This window comes from Phyllostomus discolor, chromosome 1 (assembly GCF_004126475.2).
Source record: "Phyllostomus discolor isolate MPI-MPIP mPhyDis1 chromosome 1, mPhyDis1.pri.v3, whole genome shotgun sequence".
NCBI lineage: Eukaryota > Metazoa > Chordata > Mammalia > Chiroptera > Phyllostomidae > Phyllostomus > Phyllostomus discolor.
In genome coordinates this window covers 133386773-133402695 of record NC_040903.2, presented here as the reverse complement: position 1 = coordinate 133402695, position 15923 = coordinate 133386773, and the positions used below count along the sequence as shown (strand labels likewise).

The 15923-nt window shown below is 36.9% G+C and overlaps 1 protein-coding gene across 2 annotated transcripts in view; it reads right to left on the bottom strand.

The window, feature by feature from the left end:
* SNX6 (sorting nexin 6) overlaps window positions 1-15923 on the bottom strand; it is a 68122-nt gene that overhangs the window by 49297 nt on the left and 2902 nt on the right. For both annotated transcript variants that reach the window (XM_028506600.2, XM_028506599.2), the window contains 3 exons: window positions 5435-5539; window positions 3566-3676; window positions 1515-1636 (listed from right to left, as the gene is read on the bottom strand). In XM_028506600.2, the coding sequence (XP_028362401.1) occupies window positions 1515-1636; window positions 3566-3676; window positions 5435-5539 (338 nt within the window). The remainder of the gene's footprint in view (window positions 1-1514; window positions 1637-3565; window positions 3677-5434; window positions 5540-15923) is intronic.

The following is a 15923-nucleotide window of genomic DNA, read 5'->3' as shown; positions in this document are numbered from 1 at the left end:
CTAGATAAGCGTATTTTCAACAGTAACAAATATTTTCATCTAATGACCCAGAAACACAAGAAAAAAAAAACACACCACGAAGAGACTAATATTTGCCATTACATCAGAGCATTGTGTTTAAAATATTTTAATATCAGTGAATCACAGCGATCCTGCAGTAATACATGTCAGTTTGAAAACAAACAAACACCACTCAAGGAAAAGGCCCAATATTCTTGCTTCAACTACGTGCAAGGAGGATAAGTTTTACATACCAGCAAACCAGCAGGACCAATGTTGGGAGAAGTTTGATCTCTGTGAGGGTAGTCATTCAGTGAAGACAAAAAAGAAGGATGCAGAGGATGGAGGTAGCAGTAGAATAAACCCAAGGTTCTCTGTTATCCAACCCCTAACCAGACCACAAAAGAATCATGATCAGGGCCACTGGAAAACCACAGATTCTTCAATATTAATGTGCTCTGCTAATTTGCAGCCTTACAAACTATAAAAGTAAGTATGGGCTATCAGACTACTGCTTGCACCCAGCATTGACAGAATTCTTAAAATATCTGTCACCTTACTCTTTGACAAAGAAGACCTACTTTGCTAATTTATCTGGTCAAGAGAGTTTAGCATTCTGAAGAGGAGTCTAGCAGCAGGGTGAATATATGCTTAAAAACTGAAACTAAGTGGAAGAGGAGAAAGAAAAAGCGTGAAGGGAACAAATGACTAGAAAAAGAGTGAAGGGGGTGATGACAATGCAAGGAAAATTACTTCCTTGTTTAAGTCTCAAAATATAGAAAAACAATACATAGCAATTCCAAAATTAAATGTTTAATAAAAGGGGAAAACATTCTGTATTTTCAGCAAATATGCTAAAAATGAAATTGAATTGTCTCAACTTTTCAAAGATTTAATACATTTCTAGTATATATGCAACTAATTATCATGTAATAAAAAACATTTTAAATCTATTCTCTTCCCTTCAGCCAAAAGCTATAGGAAGAGAAAAGAGGGGGGGAATCAATCTCTCCCTCTCACTCATATACACAAAACACACACACACTCATTCTCTCTCTTAAAAAAAGAAAAAGAAAACAGGATATAGGCAGAGTTGCTCATCACATACTTCTATGAGAAACAGAAGATCTGGCAGTATGCACACATTGAGAAAAGATCACCAGGTTGCTAACAAGTAAGGCCTTGTAAATAAAAAATAAAACAATTTATTCTGCTTTAAAAAGCCATTATTTCCCTTTCTACTATTGTTTTAATAAACTTTTGAGTCCTCCATTACCAATTTTCAGAGTCTATTTAAAACATTAATTTTAAGAATTTTACAATGAAGATGATTATTCTATAATTTTCCTGTAGGCTCTGATCATGATCATTAACACTGCTTGTGCGACTTAAATTTGCATCTTCCAGGAAGGGTCATTGTGGTGAAATGATTAAAAGGATGGGATATTGGAGAGCAAAAAAAAAAAAAAAAGGGGGGGGGCATACAACAAGCACAATTAACAAAAATCACATACGCTTCCAGTTCCTGTTTCATCTTTGTGAATTCTTCCTTTGTCATGGACCCTTCTCCTTCTCCAAGCTTCTGCAGTTTTTCCCTTGAAGCATCAAAATCAGGTCTTGGTGGTGCTGGGGGGATCTATGATAAGAGAACCAAATCACTAATCTTACAGACTTTTATTTCTTGCAGTAACTGTACTACAGCCACCATAAAAGACTTTGTGAATGAGAACTGGGCACCAGTAAAATTCCAAGTCAGGTTGAGAATCTGATTAGGTTTAGAAATTAAAATCCTTGATATTGTTCATACCAAAGAAGAAAAATAGCAGACCACTATTTTCTAGTATTAGAATATTAGTTCCTAAACTTTAATCTGCAGATTCCTATATAGCAACTTATAGTCCTCAAATGTATATGCACATTAAGCTCTGACTACACACTAAATAAATATGTACAGCAAATATGCACACTGTTGTCAAAAGTATATAAATGGTATGATTAAATACAAATTTTTGAAAAATATTTTATTTACTTATTTTTAGAGAAAGGGGAAGGGAGAGAGGGAGAGAAACATCGATGCGTGAGAGATACATTAATTGGCTGCTTCTCTCATGCCCCCAACCAGGGACCTGGCCCACAAACTCACTGGGAATCGAACTGGCAACCTTTCAGTTCACAGGCCAGCACTCAACCCACTGAGCCATACCAGCCAGGGCACAAATGTATTTTTTAAATTAATGAATTCATAGTACCTTTATGCTACTCTGTGTTTTATTATTATTTTTTAGTTAATGAGTGCTAACAACAAGATCAAGTGAGGAATGTTAAAAAGGGTTCCTAGACTGGAGGATTGTACCAGAAGCAGAAAGCACTGGCTTAAAAACAGGAAAAGAATAAGACACAGATTACTTACTTATTCCATTCTATTCACCCACAGTAAGGGGATAAGTAAGCACTTACCTTTAAAAAAGTCTGTAAGAGAAATATCATTCAAGAAAGGATATAAGAAAAAAGTTAACTTAGGAGCAAGGGCCTACAAGTAAGAACTACTAAGGGGAAATGATGAAAATTAAAGACAGCGGGTAAGAAAAGAGGAAGAAAAGTTAGGCAGGGGAAAGGTTAAATAGAAATGACTGTAAGAAAAAGGTTATACCAAGGAAAACAAGGAAAGAAACATCAAGTATAGTCTGGCACACACTGTTGAGGCCCGCACATGGCATCTTTTATGCATCAGGCATGATGCTGACTGAGCAAAGAGCACATAAAGATAATTAAGACGTGCTCTTGATCTTTAAGGAGTGTTCAGTCTATAGAAGGAGAAAGTAGTAAGAAAATGCCATCAGTCAAGAAGATGAGGAAAAAAAAGTAGAGATAACACAGGGAGAGAACAAGGAGTTTCTAGGTTGGTGAACACAACTGACATGCTGGGAAGGGGGAAGGAGGGGCACCTGGCGAGGGCCTGAAAGCTCTGTGCCCCGCCCCTTCCCCACACCTTGTCCCACGCATCTCTTCCATTTGGTTGTTTCTGAAGAGTTGTATCCTTTATATAAGCTGGTAATTGTATAAAAACGAAAATGCACTACCAATTTTCCACTATTTGCAGAAAGAGAAGCAAATGACTGAGGAGTGGCCACAGGATGGAGATGGAATCAGGTCAGGATGATTTCAATGAAATCCAAATGTGGTCAACAGCTGAGATGATAGCTGGGGCATAATGTCTGGTACATATTTAGATGAAATAACCTCTTAAACAGCCCTCTACCTCTAAATTTAATCTATGTACCTGAGGGTTCAAATACAGTGTGGTTTGTAACATCCCTTTAATCCCTAAGATAAACTTGTTACAACTCTAATACACAGTAAGAATTTAACTTTAAAGGAGGGAGCATAACATATCCACACTTCACACCCCCAAACAAGGCAATTTGAAATTAAAGGTGGTAGCCAATTATCTCAACCAGCAATTTTTGAAAATTACACTAGTTCATTAAAAATGCTAACAAAGATTTCAACATGAAGTATCTATAAAGTGCCTAAAAATGGGATAAAATAGAACCTCAACACTTACAATGTAACCAGCATAGTCTTCATTTTCAACAAAGGAATCATGAAGCCAGATAAACTCCTCATGTTGTCGAACAACAGAAAACTCATTTTGTTTAAAATTTGGCAATGAACTCTGCAAAGATAGAAATCCTTGTGAATAAAAATTAAAATTATACTAAAAAGCTTTTAATAAACATTTCATCATTACTTAAAGGTTATTCTATTAATATATATCAAACTCAACTACTCAAAGGAAAATAGACCTGCAATCTGAAGATGTGCCTGAAAGCTGAAATGTAAAGTGAAAATAATTTGTAAGACAGTCATTTGATTAACTGAAGGAACACAACAAAATTGAAAACAGTGATAAAATATATTAATAAAAGTCTAGAGAAAATTAAATCTGTATTATGCATGTGTGTTCCAATAAAACTTTATTTACAAAAACAGGAGGCAGCTGGATTTGGCCTGAGGACCCTAATTTGATGACTCCTCACCTATAGTAATACCTTCACATATCTTCTCCCTCTTCACAATCAGCTGCCAAAAGAAGGGAAGTGAATATACCATGTTCAGAAGAACACACCTTTTCACGGGAAGTATAGACTGGTGCAGAAAACATCATGTCAACCCTTTAACCATCACAGACTCTAGTAAATGTTAGTGAGAATGGAGACCTGTTTCCTTACAGCAGAAAGTTTACTGGCATAATACATGCTGTAGCAACATATTCAAACACTTAGAATTTTACTCCAAGATCCATTTCTATGCAAATACTATTGTTTTGTTTCTTTCAGCTACTCATGTTATAAGTCACTTTTAATAGTCCGGGAAACTAAAACAATTCTAATTAGATATAGACAGGTATGTTTTAGTTTTCTCCACAAACACAATCTGTACACATAATGTTGAAAAAAAAGTAAGGTGTTTGAAATCCTAAGAGAAAAACTCCTCAGCAATTCTTAAATGTATTAAATACAATGCAAGGTTGCAACCCAGTTAAACATCTTAGAAATGTTGTAGTACCTTTTAGGGAGAAAAAAAGCAGCATTTCTTAAGTGTGTATGTCTGCTTATTGCAGTGAGTTGCTTAAGTTTTGACTACTCGTGCAATGTATATAGTGCATTTTGTTAGTGCTATGCACTAAATATTCCTAGCATACAGTAGACACTTTGTGTCTCTTTTTCTTCTTGAAAAGAACTTTAAATTTTATTTTTCAATTACTGTTCCATTCAGTATTATTTTGTATCAGCTTCAGGTATACAGCATATGGTTAGTAATCATAGTCTTTATAATGCGCCCCCCCCCCATATTTCCAGTGCCCACCTGGCACTACACATAGTTACTACAATATGATTGGCTATATTCCCAATATATTGGAATCAATCCCAATGATTGGCTATGCTGTACTTTACATCCCTGTAACTATTCTGTAGCCACCAATTTGTACTCTGCAATCCCTTCACCTTTTCACCCAGTCCTTCAACCCCTTTCCCCTCTGGCAACCATCAGTCTGTTCTTTGTCTAAGATTCTCTTTCAATTTTGCTTGTTTACTTTGTTCTTTAGATTACACATATGAGTGAAATCACATGGTACTTGTCTTTCTCTGACAGACTTACTTCACTTAGCATAATATCCTCTAGGTCCACCCATGCTGTCGCATATGGTAAGATTTCATTCTTTTTTTATGATTCATTCTTAATGTTAAAATCCTTAAAAAGGTACATTTCCCTAAAGCTATTTTTGTTAAAATAGCAGCAGTGAGTTATGAACTAAAAAAAACCTTCTTTCTAATTATGTCCAAAACCAAACTTCTAATCAATACATTATTACATATGTAACATTAGCACAATAAATAGCTGCAATGTAGAAGTACAAAATCACATTTACCTTTGTGTGAACAGTGAATTTTACTTTATCTCTCTCACTAAGAGCATCAGAAATGTCCACCTGCAGAGCAGCATCACTTTGAAGATCTACATTTATTGCTTTAAGCTAGAAAAAGAAAATAATACCTTAATGAAAATTCTGTGGGCTTTTATATTATTTCACCCTTCTCCCAGATAGTAAAACAACACAAAAACAAAACTAAGGTAACAAAAGAATATTAAATCTAAAAATACTCAAGTTCATTTAATCTACATACATATTCTACAGCAGTTACTTTGAGTATATTAGTATCTTAACTAATTTGCATTCTATACCATTCAACTATACTTTGCTTTGTATAAGTCAATGTGTTAACTATGACTGATCCATTAGTTTCACACCTAAAGTAAACTAGTTTTTCAAGAAGATGGTTCATTAAAGTTCAAATTCTCTAAAATTAAAGAAATACCTATGTTTAAGAATAAGAAAAATAATTTTAAAACTAGGCCAAAAATTTTAACTCTATATTCCTTATTTTAATTTGGGCATATACAATGAAACTATTAAATACAGTTAAATATATTACATATAAGTGCTAAAAAATCCTAATATATAGCACACAATAACTACTGTGATATGAATTAAATTTCGCCTCTTATTCTCTAAACTTCAGTATATTAGAAGAGTTGGATGTGGTCTCCTATTTAGCGCTTACATTTACTTGTCTATGAAAAGACTTCCACTTATAATTCTTAAATTTCATTCATTGTCATTCCCCTTTAAACAAATAAGCATTCTAACATGGTTGGGTAATTTTGAAACTTACAAAAGAATCAAATACACTAAAACAGAAAATAAGTCTCAGCCAGCTACAAAGATATAAAATATTTAAAGTCTAATTAACTAGCTTGCTTCAATTGCTCCAGTTGTTAAAACCCAGAACTTATACTGATGATCTCACCTGGTCATTAGCATTTCAAATTTCATTTACAGAGTAAATGGAAAAAATGCTGGTAACAAAACTATTTATATTCTATAAGCATAATTATATATTTAAAATGTATATATAAATTGCTTATGTGAATAGCAGTGGATTTTCTTTTTATATATTTCTTTATTCTCTCAATTGTCCAAAATACGCATGTATTACTTTTATAAACAGGCAAAACCTTCTTTAAACAGAAATCCTGTAACTTATTAAAAGATTAGTTTTAAGTTTTTCATTAAATAAAGTTAACTTTATTAGTAATGAAAAAAGTAACATTCTATTTCATGTTTTGCACTATTGGTCCTAGACTGAGTGGATGCTTTTAAAGATAAATACCATTATATAAAATCAAACTTAAGAGACATAGAAGGGTGTCCTAGGTTCGATTCCCAGCCAGGGTACATTCCTGGGTTGCAGGTCAGACCCCCCAGCAACTGCACATTGATGTTTCTCTCTCTCTCTATCTCCCTCCCTTCCCTCTCTAAAAATAAATAAATAAAATATTAAAAAAAAAGAGACATAGAAGAAATTAATCACTACTTAATTTGCATGATACTATGATGGCATTTAATATAAATTTTACTGATAACTTTAATAAGTTTAAGTTAAATTTCTATCAGTATTTTTTATTGCAAAGTTTGTGGGGGTTTTTTGCATTTTATTGTTTCTTGCTATTATAACTGTCTCAAATTTTTCTCCCTTTGTCTACCTCCACCCAGCCCATTTAAAAATGATGTACAAAAAACTAGTATTGGATCAGGCCAAGATGGAACTGTAGGTAGATATGCTTTGCTTCCTCACATAACCAAAAGAAGGATAACAACCAACTTAAAAACAAAAAACAACCAGAACTACCAGAAAATCAAACTGTATGGAAGTCGGATAACCAAGGAGTTAAAGAGATATTCATCCAGACTGGAAGGAAAGGTGGAAATGGACAGCCGGGCAGAGACAACATGAAGCAAGGCAGTGACTGGCCAACTGGGCATGAGGCGATGGCTGGCGGACCAGGTGATCCCACATTCATGTGTGGGTACGCCAGGAGGAACAACTGGGAAACAAGACACACCATGCAACCCAGGGTTTCAGCTTGGGAAACTGAAGCCTCAAAACCTCTGGCTGTAAAAACCTGGAGGGCTTGTGGCGGCAGAAGAAACTCCTAGTCTCACAGAAGAGCCCACTGGAGGGGCCCATAGGATCCTAGAACATACACAAGTCCACCCACCTGGGAATCAACACCAGGGCAGCACCTGAAAGAGCACAATCCCCTTGTGGGAAGCGGGGTAACTGACTAAAAGCAGTGAGAGCTGAACAAGCAGCATTGTTCCCTCTCCGACCCCTCCCCCACATACAGCATCACAACACTGCAGCAAAGTGGGTTGCCCCACCCTGGGGAATACCTAAGGCTCCACCCCTTAAAAGGTAATGGGTGTGCTGAGACAAAGAAATATGGCCCAAATGGAAAAAACAAATCAAAACACCAGAAAAAGAACGAAAGGATAAGGAGAAAGCCAACCTATCAGATGCAGAGTTCAAAACACTGGTAATCATGATGCTCACAGAAATCATTGAGTATAGTTGCAAAATAGAGGAAGAAGTGAAGGCTATACAAAGTGAAATAAAAATATACAGGGAACCAACAGTGAAGGGAAGGAAACCGGGACTCAATGACATGGAACAAAAGAAAGAAATAAACTTTCAACCAGAACAGATTGAGGAAACAAGAATTTAACAAAATGAGGAGAGGCTTAGGACCCTCTGGGACACCTTTAAATGTTCCAACATCTGAATCATAGGGGTGCCAGAAGGAGAAGAGGAACAGAAAGAAATTGAAAACTTATTTGAAAAAATAAGGAAGGAAAACTTCCCCACACTGGCAAAGGAAATAGACATATAAGCCAAAGAAGTTCAGAGTCCCAAAGAAGTTGGATCTAAGGAGAAATACACCAAGATACATCATAATTAAATTACCCAAAATTAAAGACAAGGAGAGAATCTTAAAGGCAGCAAGAGAAAAGGAGAGTTACCTACAAAGGAGTTCCCATTAGACTATCAGCTGATTTTTCAAAAGAGACCTTACAGGCAAGAAGGGGCTGGAAAGAAGTATTCCAAGTCATAAAAGGCAAGGACCTACATCCAAGATTACTGTATCCAGCAAAGCTATCATTTAGAATGCAAGGGCAGATAAAGTGCTTCCCAGAGAAGGTAAAGCTAAAGGAGCTCATCATTACCAAGCCCTTATTATATGAAATGTTAAAGGGACATTTAAGAGAAAAAAAAGATGATCAAAAATATGAACAATGGTCTTGGCTGGTATAGCTCAGTAGATTGAGCGCGGGCCTGCAAACCAAAGGGTCCCCGGTTCAGTTCCCAGTCAGAGCACATGCCTGGCTTGCAGGCCTGGTCCCCAGTATGGGGCATGTGAGAGGCAACAACACATTGATGTTTCTCTCCCTCTCTTCTTCCCTTCTCCTCTCTCTAAAAATAAATAAACAAAATCTTTAAGAAATATATAAACAGTAAAATGACAAACTCAAAACTATAAACAACTGGACCTAAAAAAACCAAAGAAACAAAAACAAACTAAGCAAACTAGAATGGGAACAGAATCACAGAAATGGAGATTACATGGAAGGTTACCAGTGGAAAGGTGGAGGGGGGAGGATGGGGGAGGTTAAGAGTAGTATAGGAATTGAAGAAGCCAAAGAACTTATATGCACAACCCATGAGCATGAACTAAGTTGGGGGGGGATGCTGGAGGGATGGGGGGATGCAGGGCAGAGGGGGAGAAAGGAGAGAAAAAACATGGGACAACTGTAATAGCATAATCAATAAAATATTTTTTTAAAGTTAGATTTTTTAAAGACTTATTTATTTATTTACTTATTTTAGAGAGGGAAGGGAGGGAGAAAGAGAGAGAGAGAAAAACATGAATGTGCGGTTGCTGGGGGCCGTGGCCTGCAGCCCAGGCATATGCCCTGGCTGGGAATCGAACAATAAAATATACTTTAAAAAGTAAAACATTGTTATCATACTCATTGCTACACGTAGCCCAGTCTGACAAAAGAAATGAAATAAAAAGTTGACTGGAATTACAAAGAAGTTTTCTTTTTCATTTTCCATTATCTCACTGCCTTTCCAGTATTGGAAACATTAGAGAATACTTTGTTTTTTGGTGTTCTTGCTTCTGTTTAGTTTTATTTAGGTCTTCATACCTCTTCGTACCTCTTCTCCAACCCATTACCATAATCCTAGTTTAAGAAAACTGTTTTCTTTTTTCTATTTACTCATATTCAGGCTCCCCCTCAAAATACCCACACACATCCTTGGAACCTGTGGATGATACCTTATTTGGTAAAAAAAAAAAAAAAAAGGACTACTGCAGGTGAGATTAAATTAAGGATTTTGGGATTTATAAAAGGGAGTCATAAAGCCAGCCAATATAATAAAATAATCTCCACATCAATACAAAAATTCCACTAAAAGCTAAACCTGCTATTTTATTTCTTAAATTCTAGATGCATATTTGTCACATTTTAACAAATGTGAAATAGAAATGCCTTGCAATTGATACAAATCACAGTTTAACTGGCTTTTTTTCCCTTAGTGGTATAAAAGAAAATATATCTTCCAATCAATTGTACCCTACATTTGATAAAATCATATTGTATATTTAGTGTTAATTACATAAAATATATGGCAGATTTTTTTCTGTTTAAAGAAAAGTCAATGATTTTAGAGCATTTTTTTTTCTTTGAAACACAGACACTTGAGAAAAATATCAGTTGGTTGCCTCTTTCACACCCCCTACCTGGGACCCAGCCTGCAACCCAGGCATGTGCCCTGACTAGGAATCGAACCAGAGACCTTTTTGGTTTGCAAGCCAGCACTCAATCCACTGAGTCACACCAGTCAGGGCACAGAGCATTTTTATTAGGGGAAAAAAAATCAAAGCAAAGAACTTGTGATTCACCAACACTTAATTAACTTTCTATAACTAGTGAGGTCCGTTTGAGGAAATTCTAATTAGACTAGTCACTGATTTAATCTTTATCTGGGCCAATAAACATTGTACTTTCTTTTGCCAGAGACCAACTAGGTTAAACACTTGTGTCAAGGTCAAGAAAAAGACTAGCCCTGGCTGGTACACCAAAAGGTTGTGGGTTCAATTTCCAGTCAGGGCACATGACTAGGTTGCAAGTTCAATCCCCGGTGGGTGAGTCTACAAGAGGCAACCAATTGATGTTTCTCTTTCACATCAATGCTTCTCTCTCTCTCTCTCTCAAAGCAATGAAAAAATGTCCTTGGATGAGGATTAAAGAAAAAGAGAGGGAGAAACTAGAAGAGAAAACGGATTAAGCAACACAAATACAGTATCATTAGAAAAATGATTTAAAGACACTGCCCTATTGTCAATAGAATAATTCTCTCCAAGTATTTATTTAGTAAAAAAGACATTCACTACTAGCTTATTACACTGACTCATTTACTCAAAAGCATCTACCAGAGGCCCTGGCTGGTGTGGCTCAGTGGATTGAGCACAGACCTGCGAATTGAAAGGTCGCTGGTTCCACTCCCAGTCAGGGCATATGCATGGGTTCCAGACCAGGTTCACAGGTGGGGGATGTGAGAGTCAACTAATGTATGTGTCTCTCACACATATTGACGCACTGCTGTCTCCCTCCCTCCCTTCCCCTCTCTCTAAAAATAAATAAATAAAATCCTTAATTTACAAAAAAATAAAGTATCTACCTTAGAATCATTTCTAAAATTAGTTTATCTTTTGCCAGAAGAGCAAATATATAAAGATGGATGGATAACAGAGGAAAAAGTAAAGAAAAATTACTATTACAACAGCCTCCCAATTGATCTCTTGCTTCTGCCCTTTTCCCTCTTCAATCTATCCCTTATAGAGAGGGCTACCAGAACAATCCATTAAACTAGAAATTATTCATCTGCTCAAAATCTAAGAGGTTCTTGCTTGGAGAAAAGCCAAAGTCCTTACAGTGGATCTACAAGCCCTATATAATTTGCATCTGACATGCTGCTATGGTAGCAGCATCGTATCTGGGGTCTCAGACTAAGCTGCTACTCCTCTGGCTGATATGGCCTGTCCCTTGAACTCAGACATGCTGCCACTTCAGCAGTCTTTGCACTTACTGTTCCCTCTACCTGGAACATTTGGCCCCCAGATGCCTATCTACATGGCTCACTCCCTCATTTCCTTCAAGTCTTCACTGAAATGTCACCTCAAGAAGGCTTTGCCTGGTGACCCTATATCTAAAACTGCAACTCACGTCCCACCCCCTCAACAATTCTGAGCCCTCCCTTCATTTTTCATAGCACTTGTTCACCATCTATTATATCTTATTTATTGTTTTTTAATGGTTTTCCCTGACTAGAATGTCAGTTCTATGAAGACAAAGATTTTTGTTTGTTTTGTTCATTGCTATATTCCCAGGGAGAGCCCTCAACAAATATTTGTTGAATGGAAAGGATGAGTAGAAAGAAAAGTGATAGCCATAACAAGGCTAAGAAAGTATTTTCAGGTAATGATACTATCAATTCAAAAATCCATGCCACAGACAGAAGTAAATTCCATTAATTTCACTATTTCAGGCCCAGTACTTATTTAACTCCTAGAGCAGTTATGATTTCTAAAGTCCTGTAATATATCATTTACATTATTACTCTATCTTCTGTACACCCAGTAGTCAAACCAATGGTTGATTACACATACATTTTCTGGAAACTGGTATTTGCAACCAGATTGCCATTCATATACCATACCAGGTACAACAAAACTTTCTAGGGTCACATGATAGGTCATTCCAATGTCTTCCCTGCTGGTTTCATCAACTCCCATTGCTCTTTTGCCATAAGTGACTTGCAAAGTCCCACATTTAGGATCAACTGTACCATCAACTTTGCTCTTACATTTTGAGAAGCTGAAGGTGGCTAGAGAAAAGTCACAACTGGTGTTTGCAACCAGATTTCCCCTCACAGACCATACCAGAAACAATAAAACATTACCAGGGTAGTACTAATGGTAGTTAGCTATGCATTCCCTCCAAGTCACAGTTATATTACTGACAGTATATATATAACCCTTTACTCTTTAGACAATATACTAATATGACTTTATTCAATAAACTTTTTTTTTAGCAGTTATTTGCAAACAACTGTCCTAGGCATTATGGAGGGTGTAAGGTAAACAATCAAAAAAAAAAAACCCATTGCCTTCAAGAAATCTATTTGTAGTGAGGAAGACAATATTGTGTAATAAAATAGTCTTTCACCACTTTTACTATGTGTACAATTTTACCTTATCAATCCCTCTAGTCCTGTGACCTTTCCATGTACTTCCAGTCTGTTAACCCCCCTGTTGCTTCCCTTCTTTTCCAGTCCACTCACATGTCACTACAACACCTTTCTTACTAGTCCTATCAACTCACACTGCTCTTCTGCCATACCTGGCTGGCAAATTCCCACACTCAGGATTAGATGACCACTAATGTTTTCTTTTGAGCTGCTGAGTGTGGCTAGAGAAAAGTCATAATTATTTGTACTGTAAATTAAGTGTCTCCAAATTACATTAGGCTCTTATAACTATTCAACAATCCAGAGCACATCTGCTCAGCTCTCCTTTTTTTCATAACTTTATTTTATTGTTGTTCAAGTACAGTTGTCTTCATTTTCCCACCACTCCCTACCAGCTCCCCTTCTGATTCCCTTTAGCAACTACTCCGAACTTTTACCACCTCAAACCTTTACCACATTTCCATCCCCACGCTCAACAAGTGACCTGGCTTCCCACACCTCAAAGAAATAAACACTAGCAGCTGTTTTTCCCTCAGACACATCAATAAACGGTTCCACAAGTAAATCTAGCCTCATCATCTCCTCCACATTCTCAGAAGTGGTGTCCTGTGGAGGGCTGAAATGTCTGTCCACCTGAGCATTTAATCTTTCTGTCTGCTCCAGGACCTGCTCATGCACTTCTCTCCCAAGGTACCCTTGATCTCACAAAACCCTCACATAGTGAGTACCTAATTTCCACATCCAGTTATTCTTCAGTCTTCTTGACCTTGCTGCATTATTCTGCATTGGTGATCATTCTGACCACTGCTTTGTAACTCTTTTAACTTCTGGGGACTCCTCTCATTCTGCTCCTATGTTCTGCAGTCCTGCCAACTAGCCTATTTCTTCCCCTCGGACCTTAAAGGCTGGTTTCCCCTGGGTGCTATCTAGCCTTGGAAATCTCAGCCATTCTTGACTATAACTCCTAAATTTGTATCTTCAACTCAACTCGTATTCTAAGTTCCTACTCACAATTTCAAGTTACCAAGCAGACATATCCACCTGGGTGTATTCAATTAAACAACTGAATGCCTTCAACGTGCCAGCCACTATCCTAAGTGCTAGCGATAGAACAATGAAAAGACACAATCCTCACCCTTACAGACCTGACATTCTAGTTTAGCAGGGAAGAGATTAGATGCCTCATAGGTACTTGAAAGTCAGCGTATCTAAAACCAAACTTATTATCTACCTTCTAACTCTGTTCTTCTACATCCCTCATTTTCTCCTTCTCCTATGCCCAGTTCATGTATTATTGTCATTATGCCCTGTCAATTCTATCTCCTAAACCTCCATCCCCTCTTCCACTGCCTTAGTTCTAGCTCATTTGCACTGTTGTAATACCTGCTGACTGGTTTCTCTGCTTTCTAAAAGGAAGAATCAATCCACCACCAACATCAGAGTAATTTACAATGCTATTTCACCTGGGCATAAATCTTTCCAGGTTAAAATACCTCAGAAGGTCTCCCCTGCCTGGAGCCTTTATCATTATGCACTTTATCCTTTATATAGTATTAATATTTACCCTGCTTCCAGTAAGAACAAGTACTCCAGGTAGGACCAAATTATCTACACATGCTATGCTCTCTTCAGGCAAGCATTCCTCTACCCTGAGAACCTACAAAATTCCTGATCAACCATTTAAGGCTTCACTCCATTAGGTTATAGAATAGTGGTTAAGAGCCCAAGACTTGGAGTTGGAATGCCTGAGTTTGATTCCAGTTTGTACTGGCTATGTGATCTTGGGCAAGCTAATCTGTGTTACCCCAGCTTTCCTTTCCAAAGTAGGAATAATAGTAGCAGCTACTTCGCAGGAATGAGAATTAATATATGGAAGGTCCCTGACATGCAGTAAATGTTTTATCAGTGTATAGTTATCATTTTATCTTCACTATTCCACCTCCAACAAAGTTAAGCACTCTCTCCTTTGTGCTCCTATTGCACTTAAGTCCCTTGTTACACTGTGATGGTCACAAGACAAGAATTTTCCTCTGCCAACAGAATCTATGTCACATTTTTATCTAAAATAACTACGAGTAAGTGTACAATATGTTCAAGCTAAATGCTGTGCAGGTACAAAAGAAAATGCAAACATCCAGGCCGAGTCTTGAAAGTCAAATTTCAAGAGGAAAAAAAATTAAGGAAACATGCAGTTTCACAACACTGAAAACCATGCATAAAGCAGACAACAAAGTGCAAAAAGAGGTGTCTGGGCAGTGACAAGTAGATTAGAGTATGCCTGAAGTGTGTGTCTGGAGAAAATACTGAGAAATGAAGTCAGCCTTGAAAGGGTTATAAATAGTGTTTAATTCTAGCCTAGGGAATTTGGACCTTGTTGCAAAAAGAATTGGGTCCATTAAGTCCTTTTGGCTAGTGGAGCTATATGATTTGCAAAGCCTGGATTGGAAAGTAGTAAGACTGGACACCGACCAATGACAGGTAAGGACCTTAACTGGGGCCATGCAAATGAAAGGCAGGATACATGACATTTCTGAGGTGCCTCAGTGCATGTTCTGATATGGGGATAGAAGATATGATTCTGAGGTTTTTTGCTTGCACAACTGGAAAATTATGACATTATGAAGATAAGGAATACAGAGGGAGGAACAAGGCTAGGAGTCCAGAAGACATGCGGCTACTCCACCTGAAGTAATTTTGAAACAATATACTTAAATTCAAATCAAATGCTAAGAGAATCATGGTATCACACTGGCACCCGCCCGCTCTTATTTAATAGGCACATCAGAGCAAATGTGTCCAGTTCAAAGGGCTCATTTGTTTCCTAATAATGTTTATTTGTTTGGGAAAAAATGCCCTATTATGTAAAGGTATGGCTGAAGAGATTAAAAAGTGGCCAATAATTTTCAATATTGTGTATTCTTAAAGTCTGTCTTTTAAGTTTCTCACAAAACAATATTTTCTTAAGGCTGTAAGATTCTTTATCTCAAATATCATGATGAAAATCTAAAGCTCCTTAAAAATTTATTTAAACATATTGACTTTAATTCTGCTTACTCGCTGCTCTGATGAAATGCTTATATCATTATTTTTGAATCCATACCGTTCCCTCTGCAATTCATATCAAATGTGCACTTTATGCTTTTTCTCTATCAAGACTCTATTAAAAGGCTGACCAAGGTAATCTAAACTATAAGTGCAATA